At 37.0% G+C, this 11726-nt stretch overlaps 1 protein-coding gene across 1 annotated transcript; it reads right to left on the bottom strand.

Annotated features, from left to right (window-relative positions):
- Positions 1–5025: 5025 nt before the first annotated feature.
- On the bottom strand, positions 5026–11310 carry LOC110611462 (protein MANNAN SYNTHESIS-RELATED 2). Its single transcript, XM_021751828.2, has 6 exons — positions 10868–11310; positions 10141–10288; positions 9930–10000; positions 9395–9480; positions 8040–8619; positions 5026–5640 (listed from the first exon to the last, which is right to left on the bottom strand). Exons 1-6 carry the CDS (start codon positions 10967–10969, stop codon positions 5362–5364), a joined length of 1266 nt encoding a protein of 421 aa, XP_021607520.1. The 5' UTR covers positions 10970–11310; the 3' UTR covers positions 5026–5361.
- Positions 11311–11726: the final 416 nt, after the last annotated feature.

The following is an 11726-nucleotide window of genomic DNA, read 5'->3' as shown; positions in this document are numbered from 1 at the left end:
GCCGAAAGTCATGCAGGTTCGGCGGCACTTTCGGCGGCCGAACCTCCCAGACAGAGACGAAACTTGAGTTTCGGGGGCAGGCTTCGGCAGCCGAAACTGCCTCCACAAGGGGGTTCGGCGGCCGAAAGTCACTTCGGCGGCCGAACCTGAGTTTCTGCCGAAGGGCAGAAACTTGGCTCCCTTGTGTCCTCAGCCTCCAAAACACCTCAAAACATGCATAAACTTGTTTCTACACATGCATACACATCATACATCACACCTAGGGGTCTCAAACTATAACATACCCCAACTACAACACTTCAAACAACACATTTCCAACATACATTGTTCATCAAAGTATCAAAACCCATAAGCTCATCAGTAAGCCTAAACATGCATCTCTACCCATAAATCAACTTAAAGCTTGTTTAAAATACATAACAAGGGTGGATCCGAACTTACCTCTTGAAAAAACGAGAGGAAAGGCGATCCTAGCTTGGAGATGGAGAGATTGAGCTCTTTGAACCTCCAAGCACCCAAAACTTGCTCTTAGCTCACAAATCTTCAAAAATGGAAGTTAAAACTCGTGAAAACCATGAAAGATCTAGGGAAAACATTCAAGATTGAGGGAGGAGCGGCGGAGACTCACCTTGGCCGACAATGGGAGAGAAAAAGCTCACCCGTGCGGACCAAAGGGACCCTTTTATATGTGGCTGGCCAGGCCATGTTCGGGGGCCGAATGTGCCTCCGTATCCATGCAATGTTCGGCGGCCGAACATAAGGTTCGGCGGCCGAACCTGCACTTCCCTCACTCATGCTTTCGGGGGCCTAACGTGCCTCCTAATCACATGCATGTTCGGCGGCCGAAAGTCAAGTTCGGCGGCCGAACCTGGGTTTTCCTTCAAGCTACATTCATGCAAAAACTCATTTAATTCTTACTTAAAAACATGAAATACATGAAAACATTTCATAAAATCATAGTTTTACCCTTCTAGATGTTTCCGACATCCGAGGTCCCACCGGGCGGTAGGGATTCCGATACCGGAGTCTAGCCGGGTATTACACCCAAATTTCTCTCTGTGGTCCCTGTGTTGGTGTTTTAAGCCAGAGGTAAGTTTGATCCTCATCTCTCTTCTGTTATTTGGAGTTTTTAAAAGAGGCATCAGCTTTGCTATCGCTTGATGCTGCATGCAAGCCCTTGATGCATGTTGAGGTTTAAGTTAGTTTTAAGTGTCCCTTATGTGTGTTGAATGTGTACGTTGATTTTTGGGCTATCGCATGTGGTTTTCATGGAGTTTTAGTGGTTGTGATTTGAGGCAGAATCGGATTCTGCCTTGCTAGAGAACCCAAGTTCGGCCGCTGAACCTACTTATGGAGGCAGCCATTTGGCCGCCTAACCTGCCTCCAAAGGTTTTGACCTTCGGATCTGTAAAGGACTTTAGGTCACAGAACCTGCTGCCGAAAGTCCCCTGTTCAGCCTTTTTTTGCTTATTTCCTATGAGTGTTCTTGTATGTTTTGGGGTTTTTTGGGGGTTGTTTTAAGTGTTGTAAAAGTTATGTTTGGTCCCTCATTTAAGTCCATCTGTGTAGGATCGGACTTGAGAGACCGTAGAGACTTGCAGTGAGATAATTGTTTCAATATTAGGCGTGTGTCAAACAGAGGTGGGTAAAACTAAACTGAATCATTATTTAAAGAAATCAAACTTTTTAAGCATGCTCATGCATCACAAATGCCATGTATATGTAATTAGATTGTTTTGCATTAGAGTTCACGAATATGATGCATTACATAATTTATTGTTGTTGTGGATGAATGTTGGATGACTCACTAGCCCTCAAGTATGTTATGATATGTTATGATGGATACGGAAGTCCAGGTCGAGACCCATTCTATGTCCCTGGCAATATGTAAGAGAAAGTCCAGGTCGAGACCCATTCTACGCCCCTAGCACTATGGATATGTTATGTTATGTTTAAGAGAAAGCCCAGGTCGAGGCCATTCTACGCCCCTAGTACTATGGATATATTATGTTATATTTAAGAGGAAGTCTTGAGGAGCACCCGTCGTGGGTCGAGTACTATTGGAATCTATAGAGGGTTACTGGTGACAAGTCCATCTTGATTTGAATTGTTTGTGTTGTGATGCATTCATACGATCATATGTTTTATTGAATTGTTTTTTTTTTTTTATGTTATGCTCACTAGGCTCTTGTAACTTATCCCATTTTCCCTAACCCCAGTTTTGCAGGATCAAAGTTAGCTCGGAAAGTCGACTGAGTTGCTAGTATAGCCTGTTGTAATAGTATAGCTGTGGACATGTATTAATTTGTGGATTAGAATTGTACTTTGCTCGGGTTCTTCCTTGTAATCTCTGTTGCATGATCCTTTTATGTAAAAGTTTTGAAGTATGAGTTATGTTTGAACCGAGCTTGAGGCATGTAATGTTGACCATACTAGAGCATTTGATAAGGACTCTAGTATGGATTTTATGTTTTCAATTAAGATGCATGCACAGGTCGAGTCTTAGTTCATGTAATGGTTATGTTCTGCTATTTATGTAATCATGAATGAGATTATATCAGGTGTAACAGGATGTATAGTAGACTTGCTACGGGCTCCAGCGACCTTAAGTCAATCTGAACCCTAATGTCGGTAGCGGTCCGGTTCCCGGGTTGTTACAGCAACTTTAACCAAGCCATAATCTGGGCATTGGACTGTGGAAATAGAAACAAACTCATAACAGGCCACAAGGTGAGAATCCGTCAGGCCATCCGGGTGTCAGTCCCGCATAGCAAGGTATCTCATGCTAGGCCACAAGGCGGGAATCCACCAAGCCATCCGGGTGTTAGTCTCACTAAAAGGCTATAAGACAGCTTCAGCTAGGCCATAATTCGAGCATTGAACCATGAAAACAGAAAGAAACTCATGACAGGCCACAAGGCGAAAATCTGTTAGGCCATCCAGGTGTCGGTCCTGCATAGCAAGACATCTTGTGTCAGGCCACAAGGCAGGAATCTACCAGGCCATCTGGGTGTTAGTCCCACTAAAAGGCCATAAGGCAACTTCAGCCAGGCCATAATCTGGATGCTAGACCATGGAAATAGAAACAAACTCATGACAGCCCACAGTGCGGGAATTCGTCAGGCCATCCGGGTGTCAGTCCCACATAGCAAGGCATTCATGTCAGGCCACAAGGCAGGTTCCGCCAGACCACAATCCGGGTGTTAGTCCCACTAGAAAAAAGCATTCATACTAGGCCACAAGGTGAGTTCTGCCAGGCCACAAGGACAGTTCTGCCAGGCCACAAGGCAGGTTCCATCAGGCCACAAGACCAAGCGTTGGTCCCACTAATCAAAGTATTCATACCGGACTATAAGGCGGGTTTCGCTAAACCAGAAGACTAGGTGTTAGTCCCACTAAAAAATGCATTCATGCCAAGCGAGCTCCACCATGCCACAGTCCGAGTGTTGGTCTCACAAAGCAAAGCATCTTATGCTAAGCAACCGGGTGAGAAACCAACATGCGAACCTATGGGTGTCAATTCCCAAAAGATGAAGATGTTAGATAGAGATTAAAGTTGTTAGGACGATCCTTATGATCAAGTTTCAAGATACGCGATCGAGTGTAAGCCCCATATTACAAAATTTCTGAGCAGTGGGAATCCGCTAGGCTACGTATCCAGGTATTAATCCTATTTTATAAAAATTCTCCAAATTATTTTATGATTAGTAACCGGATGTTAAGCCCTACTAAATGAACCTGCCTTAACTCTTTCTTTAGACAAAAAATAATGATCACCAAGTTCTTGGGTCAGTTGGACGGTAATCCCTTTTTACTACAATATTAGCACCAACCATCAACTGATCAAAATGAATAGCTCTTTTTTTCAGAACTGAAAGTAAAATATCATCAAATTTCAAGGGAAATCATAAGGGGTAGGTTAAAAAAGGATAAGCCCATTCAATAGAATACAAATGGAAAAAAAAAAAAAAATCAAAAGATTCAAAAGTTAGACTTGACCACCAAAAGAACTGGAGGAATTCTCTATAAGCCTTCTCAGATACAAGTTCCTGAAGCCTCCATTAGAGCTCCGCTGCAAAGCACCATTAGCAGACAAGAGGGAACATTCAAAAGCATAACCCAGGACCACCAACACTGCTATATGGCAAAAACAAGCCAAAACATGAACCAAAAAACATGAAAGATCAATCCCAAAAGTCCAGTTACTCTTATAGCCAAATGATGACCTCCTCTGTCACTTGAAAGACAATGAGCCAGTCCCTAGAACAAGCATCCTTCGCTAAGCCACCCCACCTGACAAGGACACCAGACCAATCTTCCAAAACGATGGAGGGAACTTGACACCATGAAGACCTACCCCCTTCAGTCTGTTTTACCCCCGGCTAGATGCCACCCTCGTCACAAGACATACATAGGTTAATTGGCTAAATTTATCTATAAACTGTACAACCACAACCGAAAAACAAAATGTAAATTTCATCTTTCGATTCAAATTTACTCATAAATTATTATTAAAAGATCAAATAAAATTAAATTGAGTTGAAAACTAAATTTGCATCAAGATGAATTTTAGTATTTTTAATCCCTATCGAGTAGCTCATTTGACCCTTTTGCCACACATAAATTACACCTTAATGAATACGTGCCAAGGATCGTTTTAAATGAAGTATTGGAATCAACTTTTGACACTTGGACATTCAATTTCCATTAAATGCTTTGTATATATAAATATTTTAGATAAATTAAAAATTTTTAGATAAAGCCATTTAAAAAAATAATTAAAAAAAAAACTTCAATAGTTTAAAAAAAAAATTATAATTACAATAACTATTATCTTTTAATCCTTAATCACACAGCTAATACTTAACAACAAACACTTAAAACCAAAGAAGCCCTCACACTGCTATAATCACAAAATATCATCAGAAAAAGCTGGCTCTAATAGTTCATGAATCATGAAACATTCTTCAGCACAAGAAGAAAAAACAGAAATAATATGGCTTTCAGAACAAACAGAACATGAAGTGGACTTCAAATGTCAACAAATAATCCATTAAACAACCTCAACAAATACTATCTAATTTTGCAGTAAATAAATTTACTTGAGTCTTACAAAACATCAAACACATTCTTGAATATATCTAAAAATATATATATACTGCCCACAAAAGCTACCTGTACTATAGAATGGTCTTCAAAAATCAGCTTAACTTTGTCTTTTGACACTCACAAATTGAAGATTGCTTACTAGAAGACATTTGGGTCTGGTGAAATAAGACTATCATTCAAGACTTCAAATAATAAAAATGGTTTCTGCTATTGTTCTTGAGTTTTTCCCCCATTCCTCTTATACGCACTTTACTAGCAAAAACACGAATAGGCCAAGTGGTTCTTCTTTGAGATATAAGGGGAGAAGTGATTGGTGATAGATGCGGAGGAGCCTGGAATATCGGCTGGAACAAGTATTTGCGTCTTACCCAAAGCTATTCTCTTACCAGCTACATTGGCATAGAATAAGCCAGATATGGCTGGTACAAAGACATCACTTTGAGAACTGATATAGAAGTCGATAACTTTTTCAAATTCCGAACCTTCTGATTCGAGGAACTTCATCTTTTTATCTTCAGGCATGATGCTTTCCTGCAATAGTTTGTGGAAAGACAACAAAAATGTTCATTCCCCTGTGCATCAAATTACTATTGAAGGATATGCAATAATCTGCTGTAGTTAAATATTAACATACAAAAATAAGTGATAAAAATCCCAGGCAATATCAACCTCTGCTTTCAGTTCAACAATATCCAATTGCAATCTCGATTGAAAAAAATTTTGTCCATACAATCTTCCAATTCCTTTTCCCTAACTCATAAAATTCATTGGATGTCGGGATATTTATAATATAAATCGTACCATACCTCATAAAGACGAACATATTTATTCAACCAATAACAGATATAAGCTAATTGTCCTTTGTAGCAATTGATTTCATGTCGTAGACGTGCAATGTCAGTATAAATGATGAAGTCTCACTAAAACACAATTCATAGCCCTTACCTGTCTTAAATAGTTGTGTCTATGCAAACCAAACATCAGCATCAGCATCACCACATTGAAAATTTTGTTCACATGGCAGTGGTGATGTGGTGTTGTCTATTGAGGTGGAGATAACAAGGTGTGAAATTCAGTGAAATGCAGCTCGTGTTGCTAGGTGAGCATAATTGGTTTTGGCAAATCTTGACCTAACCTAAATGAAGCTTGAGGGAGAGGAGTCAGCTGGGAGTTCCAACAGCATCGTGCAATTCGCAAAAAAAAGTTCAGATGTCAGAAATGGTTTCAAGCTGGATCTCAATTTGGGTTAGGATCCAACCTATCTAGTTTGATTTCTTGGTGTCTCAGCTAGACTTTTCAATGGTAAAAAGATAAAGGCTGGAAGCTAGCAAAGCTCTAAGGATGTCAAGGCATTGATTTCTATCGAGATTCTAGCAAGTTGAGGTTCGAGCCAAAGACTTCCCAGCCTAACCTTAACTTCTGGGCAACCATAATAGGCCAAATTGACCGCATGTTGATGGCAATGGTGGTGCAGCTCCTTGGTGACTAGAAGTGATAGGTATTTTCATTACACAGTTGTGAGGTCTTCATTTGATGGTTTTGTGGCAGAAGGTGATATTTTTTATTGAAAAAGAAAAAGAAAAAAAAAAAAGAACAGTAGACTAAGGAAATGGAATTTTTATATGAAGCAAATGGGTTTGATTGCTTATTGACAGATCAAAGAGGCTATAAAACCAAATTAATGTAGAACGGATTCTGATACCAAATTGATGTAGAACCAAGAGAACAAAGGGAACAAAGGGGTGAAAAACACATTATCAAATGGTAGATGCACACATTCTCTGGAGAAACAAATTCTCAAATAAAGAAGACAACTTTTACTAATTTACTATAATATCATAATAAACCTCCTAAAAGAATATCTAGAAGATGGTAATTATAGTATACTATTGATCTTCTTACTGCTAGGATTTAGAATTCCTAGAAAGAAAACCCTAATCAAATACTATTTAGGAACCGAAAATCAACACAATCTCTAAATACTCCATTATCTTTTTACCAGACATCTATGTTAACATCTACATCTTTGCTACACTCATCTTGTGCATATGTTGTACACTTATCTATATCACCAAAAGAAATTTATTAGATAAAAAACATCTAAGATACAAGATAAAGTACAAAGAAGTTGCAGAAATATAAATGTTAAGATGAATGTCTGGTAACATGATGTCAAATAAGATTAGGAATAAACACATCCATCAAAGAATGCATGTATAACATATTGAAGATAAAATGAGATCGGACCATTTAGATGGTCTGACCATACCCAAATAGAATGCAAAACGACCGAGTTCGGAAGTTTAATAAGCTAATAGGAGTGAGAAGGGGAAGGGGGAGAACTAAGATAACAAAGAGTAGCATAAAGGATTTACAAGTCTTGAATATTATTGCGAACTTGGTGTTTAACAGAGCTTAATGGCAATAAAAGATCCATATAGCCGACTCCAACTAGTTTGGATTTAAGCTATAGGTGCTAGTGTTGTTGTTGTAATAACTAATAATATATTTCCCAAGCAATGGAAATCTAAACTTCCTAATTCTATAATGAATGTAGTTCCTAAGTTAAGTCTTCTTCCAACATAGCATCATTACATTGCAATTTAAAGTCATTTGATTTGGCAACTGATAATTTAAAAACTATATCAAATGCAGGAATTTTACATTGCGAAGAAGCATAGTTCAATTTTCAACACAATATTCTCAGAAATGTTCTCATTCCTAATAATATTTCAGTGTTCTAAGCTAAATGGCACTTAAAAAATTGCAGATTAAAATTGTAACTGTTCAAAGTTACCCAATTTAGTGTTTTTTTTTTCTATTAATGATGTTTTCAAAGAACTCCAAATACTGAATTGTCAAATTTTGAAAAGATTGAACACCACTAATATATTTATCCCGTTTAAAATATAACAAGTAAAATGCCTTACCTTTGTATAAGTCTTTGGAAATATGTCCTTCAAAATATCAAGGCTGTCATGCCATCTCGACTGAGTTAAGTAGATTGTAGTATCCTTATCAAATCCAACCTTTCTTAAGAAGAGGGCTATCTCCTTGGCATCATAACAGGTTTTTGTTCCACTGGCACCACTTCCGTGGCAACTTTCCTTTTCCAATATTTCAACTCTCAAGTCCACAGCTATAAACCGACCATCAGACTTACGACTCAAGGTTTTTAACCTCTCAATCATGGAGTCAACCACTTCATTAACCTCTGGCTGCAACTCCAAAGTTCCAAACATTGCTAAACATGCAACAGAATTGGTGTTACTTTTCTGTGTGTTCTTTCTCATGTTTACTGATGGGAAATAAGTAGCCAGTCTTATGTTCCCCCTCGTTCTAAAGATTGGTTCGACTAATTCTGCAATGTGATCTTCTGTAACACGATTAGGGACCTTGACAACAGCAAAATCTCGAATTGATATATCCCCAGGAAGATCCTTGACCACTTTGATTACTCCATCCAAGCTTTTTACAAATTTATCCACATCATATACTTCTTCAAACTTCCTGGAAATTGTGAACTCTGTTAGTATTCAGATAAAGAATCCTTCATTAATTTAATACATCAACCATAAGAATCAAATTTCTGCTGAAAGTGCAGTCCTCTGTGCATTATCTCAAGTCCAGGTTTCTTGTCAGAAATGGAGGAGAAAAGAATGAAGACCGGAGAGTTGTCACTAAACCCAAAATGGACTAACCTAGGAAAGATGGAATCATATATGGTATCAAGCTTAAAAAATAAACCTGGAAGTTCTTTAGCATAGGTGTTGAGAGGCAACTCAGAAAATTTTTTGAATTGCTGCGTTTATAAAATATTTCCACCAAAAAAAAAATTGGAGGAGTGAGATGACCTTTCCAAACATTATCCTAGCAGAAAGAGAGAAGCAAGCACATGTCAAGGGTTGCCCTTCATAATTTATTTTAAGGCCCAAATTTGATCCATTGAAAGAGGAAAAAGAATATATAATATGGAAGGAAAACTAATCAAATAGGAGAATTTGTTTTCCTGACTAGTAAAAAATAGCAAGCATGAATTCAAATGAATTCTCAAAATGTTTTGACCAGTACTAGAAACCTGATTCTTTTCTCCAGGAAATCACTAGCAAAAGCACCATAAACAAATATGATGATAGTGACAATGAATAATGCTTAAAAAAAAAATGAATAATGAATTCACTTTGAATGTTTTATGCATTGCACAAGAATGCAGTCATCAACTATGACTTGCACACAATTCAAAGAAACCAAGTATTTTACCATGGCAGTCGCATGTAACACTAACCTCTCATCTCCTGGTTTGTTTCCTCTAATGTCAGGGATTACAAGAGTTGCTCCTACATATCTTGCCACCACTACTGCATCAGCAACCTGGAGAATGAAGAAACACATGAAAAGAATGAAATTACAAGAAAGAAAAGTTGACAGTTGATAAAAAGTGTATGTTCGTTTTGAAATAAATTTAGTCAACTCAAACCATTTCCCAGCAATACATAAACTATCCACAATGCATAGCATATGTTTACTGTTTCTCCATTACACGTACATAATTTTGAAAATACTCAACAAACTAAATCACAAGATGACAAGTTTTAGATTCTAATGTTCACTGATTAATTTTGCAACCACTTATTTTGGCCTATTTCTTTTTGTGGACAGCAGCCAACGCAGTTGTAGATATGTGCACAACAATGCTGTCTGTTATGCATATTGATAAAAATCAAGCAACCACTGAAAAAGAGCACATGAAGAAATCTTGGATGCCTTTTCTACAATCTCAGTTAAATTGCAAGCAGACAAGAAACTAAATCTTATAATACCTGTGAGACGTGATATTCTGGCCCATTAGTTAATGAGAATGTGACAAACCCTTTGGACTCCTCTACCTGATCTGTTAGCCAAGTAAATAACAAACCATAAGTAGTGGAACAGAAACAACACAGAAATGAATGCATATCTGTCTGTGCATTATAATCTAAATAAGCGGTAACTAAGATTCTGCATAGTTTATCAAGCACTCCATTGACCTACCAAAACTTGACTCTGTCCAGCACGGTTTTAGCTGCTGGCCATCCTCCATCCAAGGCCCCTTACCCATCTTTGTGAAGGTTACAAGGCCCTGCTCCATAACCCTCCCACTATCAAATTCAGTATCCACAGCTCCTCCAGGAAATTTTTCCTATACAATACAAAAGAATCAACAAATAACAAGAGAAGTGAGCTTATTTTGTGTTGTTGGGGATAAAAATAAAGATAAAGATAAGGAAAAAATATATTCTGAACATAGAAGGAAAAAAAGCCATAGCATACTTGAGCCTAGACAACAAAGGAAAACTACAAGAAATTGTCAGAACTAAATGAGAACTAAACGAACTCCCAATTTATAAGGATCTAAAAGGAAAAGAAAAAAACAGCAATAAAAAAAAATACACCAGCAGAGTGCCTAATCAACAAAAGTTACTGATTTAATCTGATAGAAAATATAGATAATAGAACAGTAAATTGAATTTGAAAGATCTCAAGGAACATATAAAAGTAAATAAATGAAACAACAAAATGGTATTCTGGGAAAGAAAGAGAAAATGAAATATGAGCAGACAAAAAGCTACAATTACATGAAACAAGGAACATCAGATCTTACTCTCTAGAAAAAAATCAAAAGGGATTTGAAGGTCTAACATATAAATGGTAAAAACTCGTTCAAAAAACAGAAATGGAAAGTAAGCAATGGCATTGGAAAGAAAAGAAAGGAACATACTTCAACAGAATCAAAGTGGTCTCTCTTGATCATGTTCCCAAGCATCACAAACATTGTAAGAGTGAGTATCCCAGCAACCACTTGCCTCAAATCAACACCCATTTGCAGAGCACTTTTGTATGTGAATATAAATAAGTAATCTAGTGTAAGCAAGTGAAGCAGTGAAGAAAGAAAGATAGGTTCTTGAGCCAAGAAATTGAAGGGTTCTTTATGGGATAAAGATTTAAAGCATTGCGTGATATAAAGAGAAGATTAGTGAGAAGACAACGTAAGATGAAATGGAAAGACTAACAAAAAGAAGGAGATAAGAGAAGAAAGAGAGAGAGAGTGTGTGTGTGACTGAAGAGAAGCGTATAAAGCGTATGGAGGGTTTTGGTTTTTTTGGGGTATCGCTCGCAGTTGTTGGTAGTGGTAGGTCTAAGAATCACTGTTCAAAACACACACTCCCTCTCTTTACGCTTGTGGTGTTCTGCTTGAGCCACCGACACTTTGTCCAGATAATAAAAATGATCTGTCTTTTTCATTTTATCTTCCTAATTTAGCCTACCTTTTTTTCTTCTTTTTTTCTAAATTGTATTTCCAATTTTAAAGCTTTCGTTCTTACACGAAAAAACATAATTAAAATAATAAATTTTATATTACTTTTATTTTCTAGCGCTTAAATTATTTTTTAAAAATATATTAAATAGAAATTTATTTTAAAATTTTTAAAATTAAAAATCAAATTAAATTTAAAAAATTAAAAATTAATTTAAATTTGTAAATTAAATTGGTTAGATCAATTTTTTCAATTTAAATTTAATATTGCTCTAAATAAGTACTTGAGACTAATTTTATTATAATTAATTAATTATAAATT

This window comes from Manihot esculenta, chromosome 3, assembly GCF_001659605.2.
Source record: "Manihot esculenta cultivar AM560-2 chromosome 3, M.esculenta_v8, whole genome shotgun sequence".
NCBI classification, from domain to species: Eukaryota; Viridiplantae; Streptophyta; class Magnoliopsida; order Malpighiales; family Euphorbiaceae; genus Manihot; species Manihot esculenta.
This window is presented reverse-complemented; position numbering and strand designations above follow the sequence as displayed.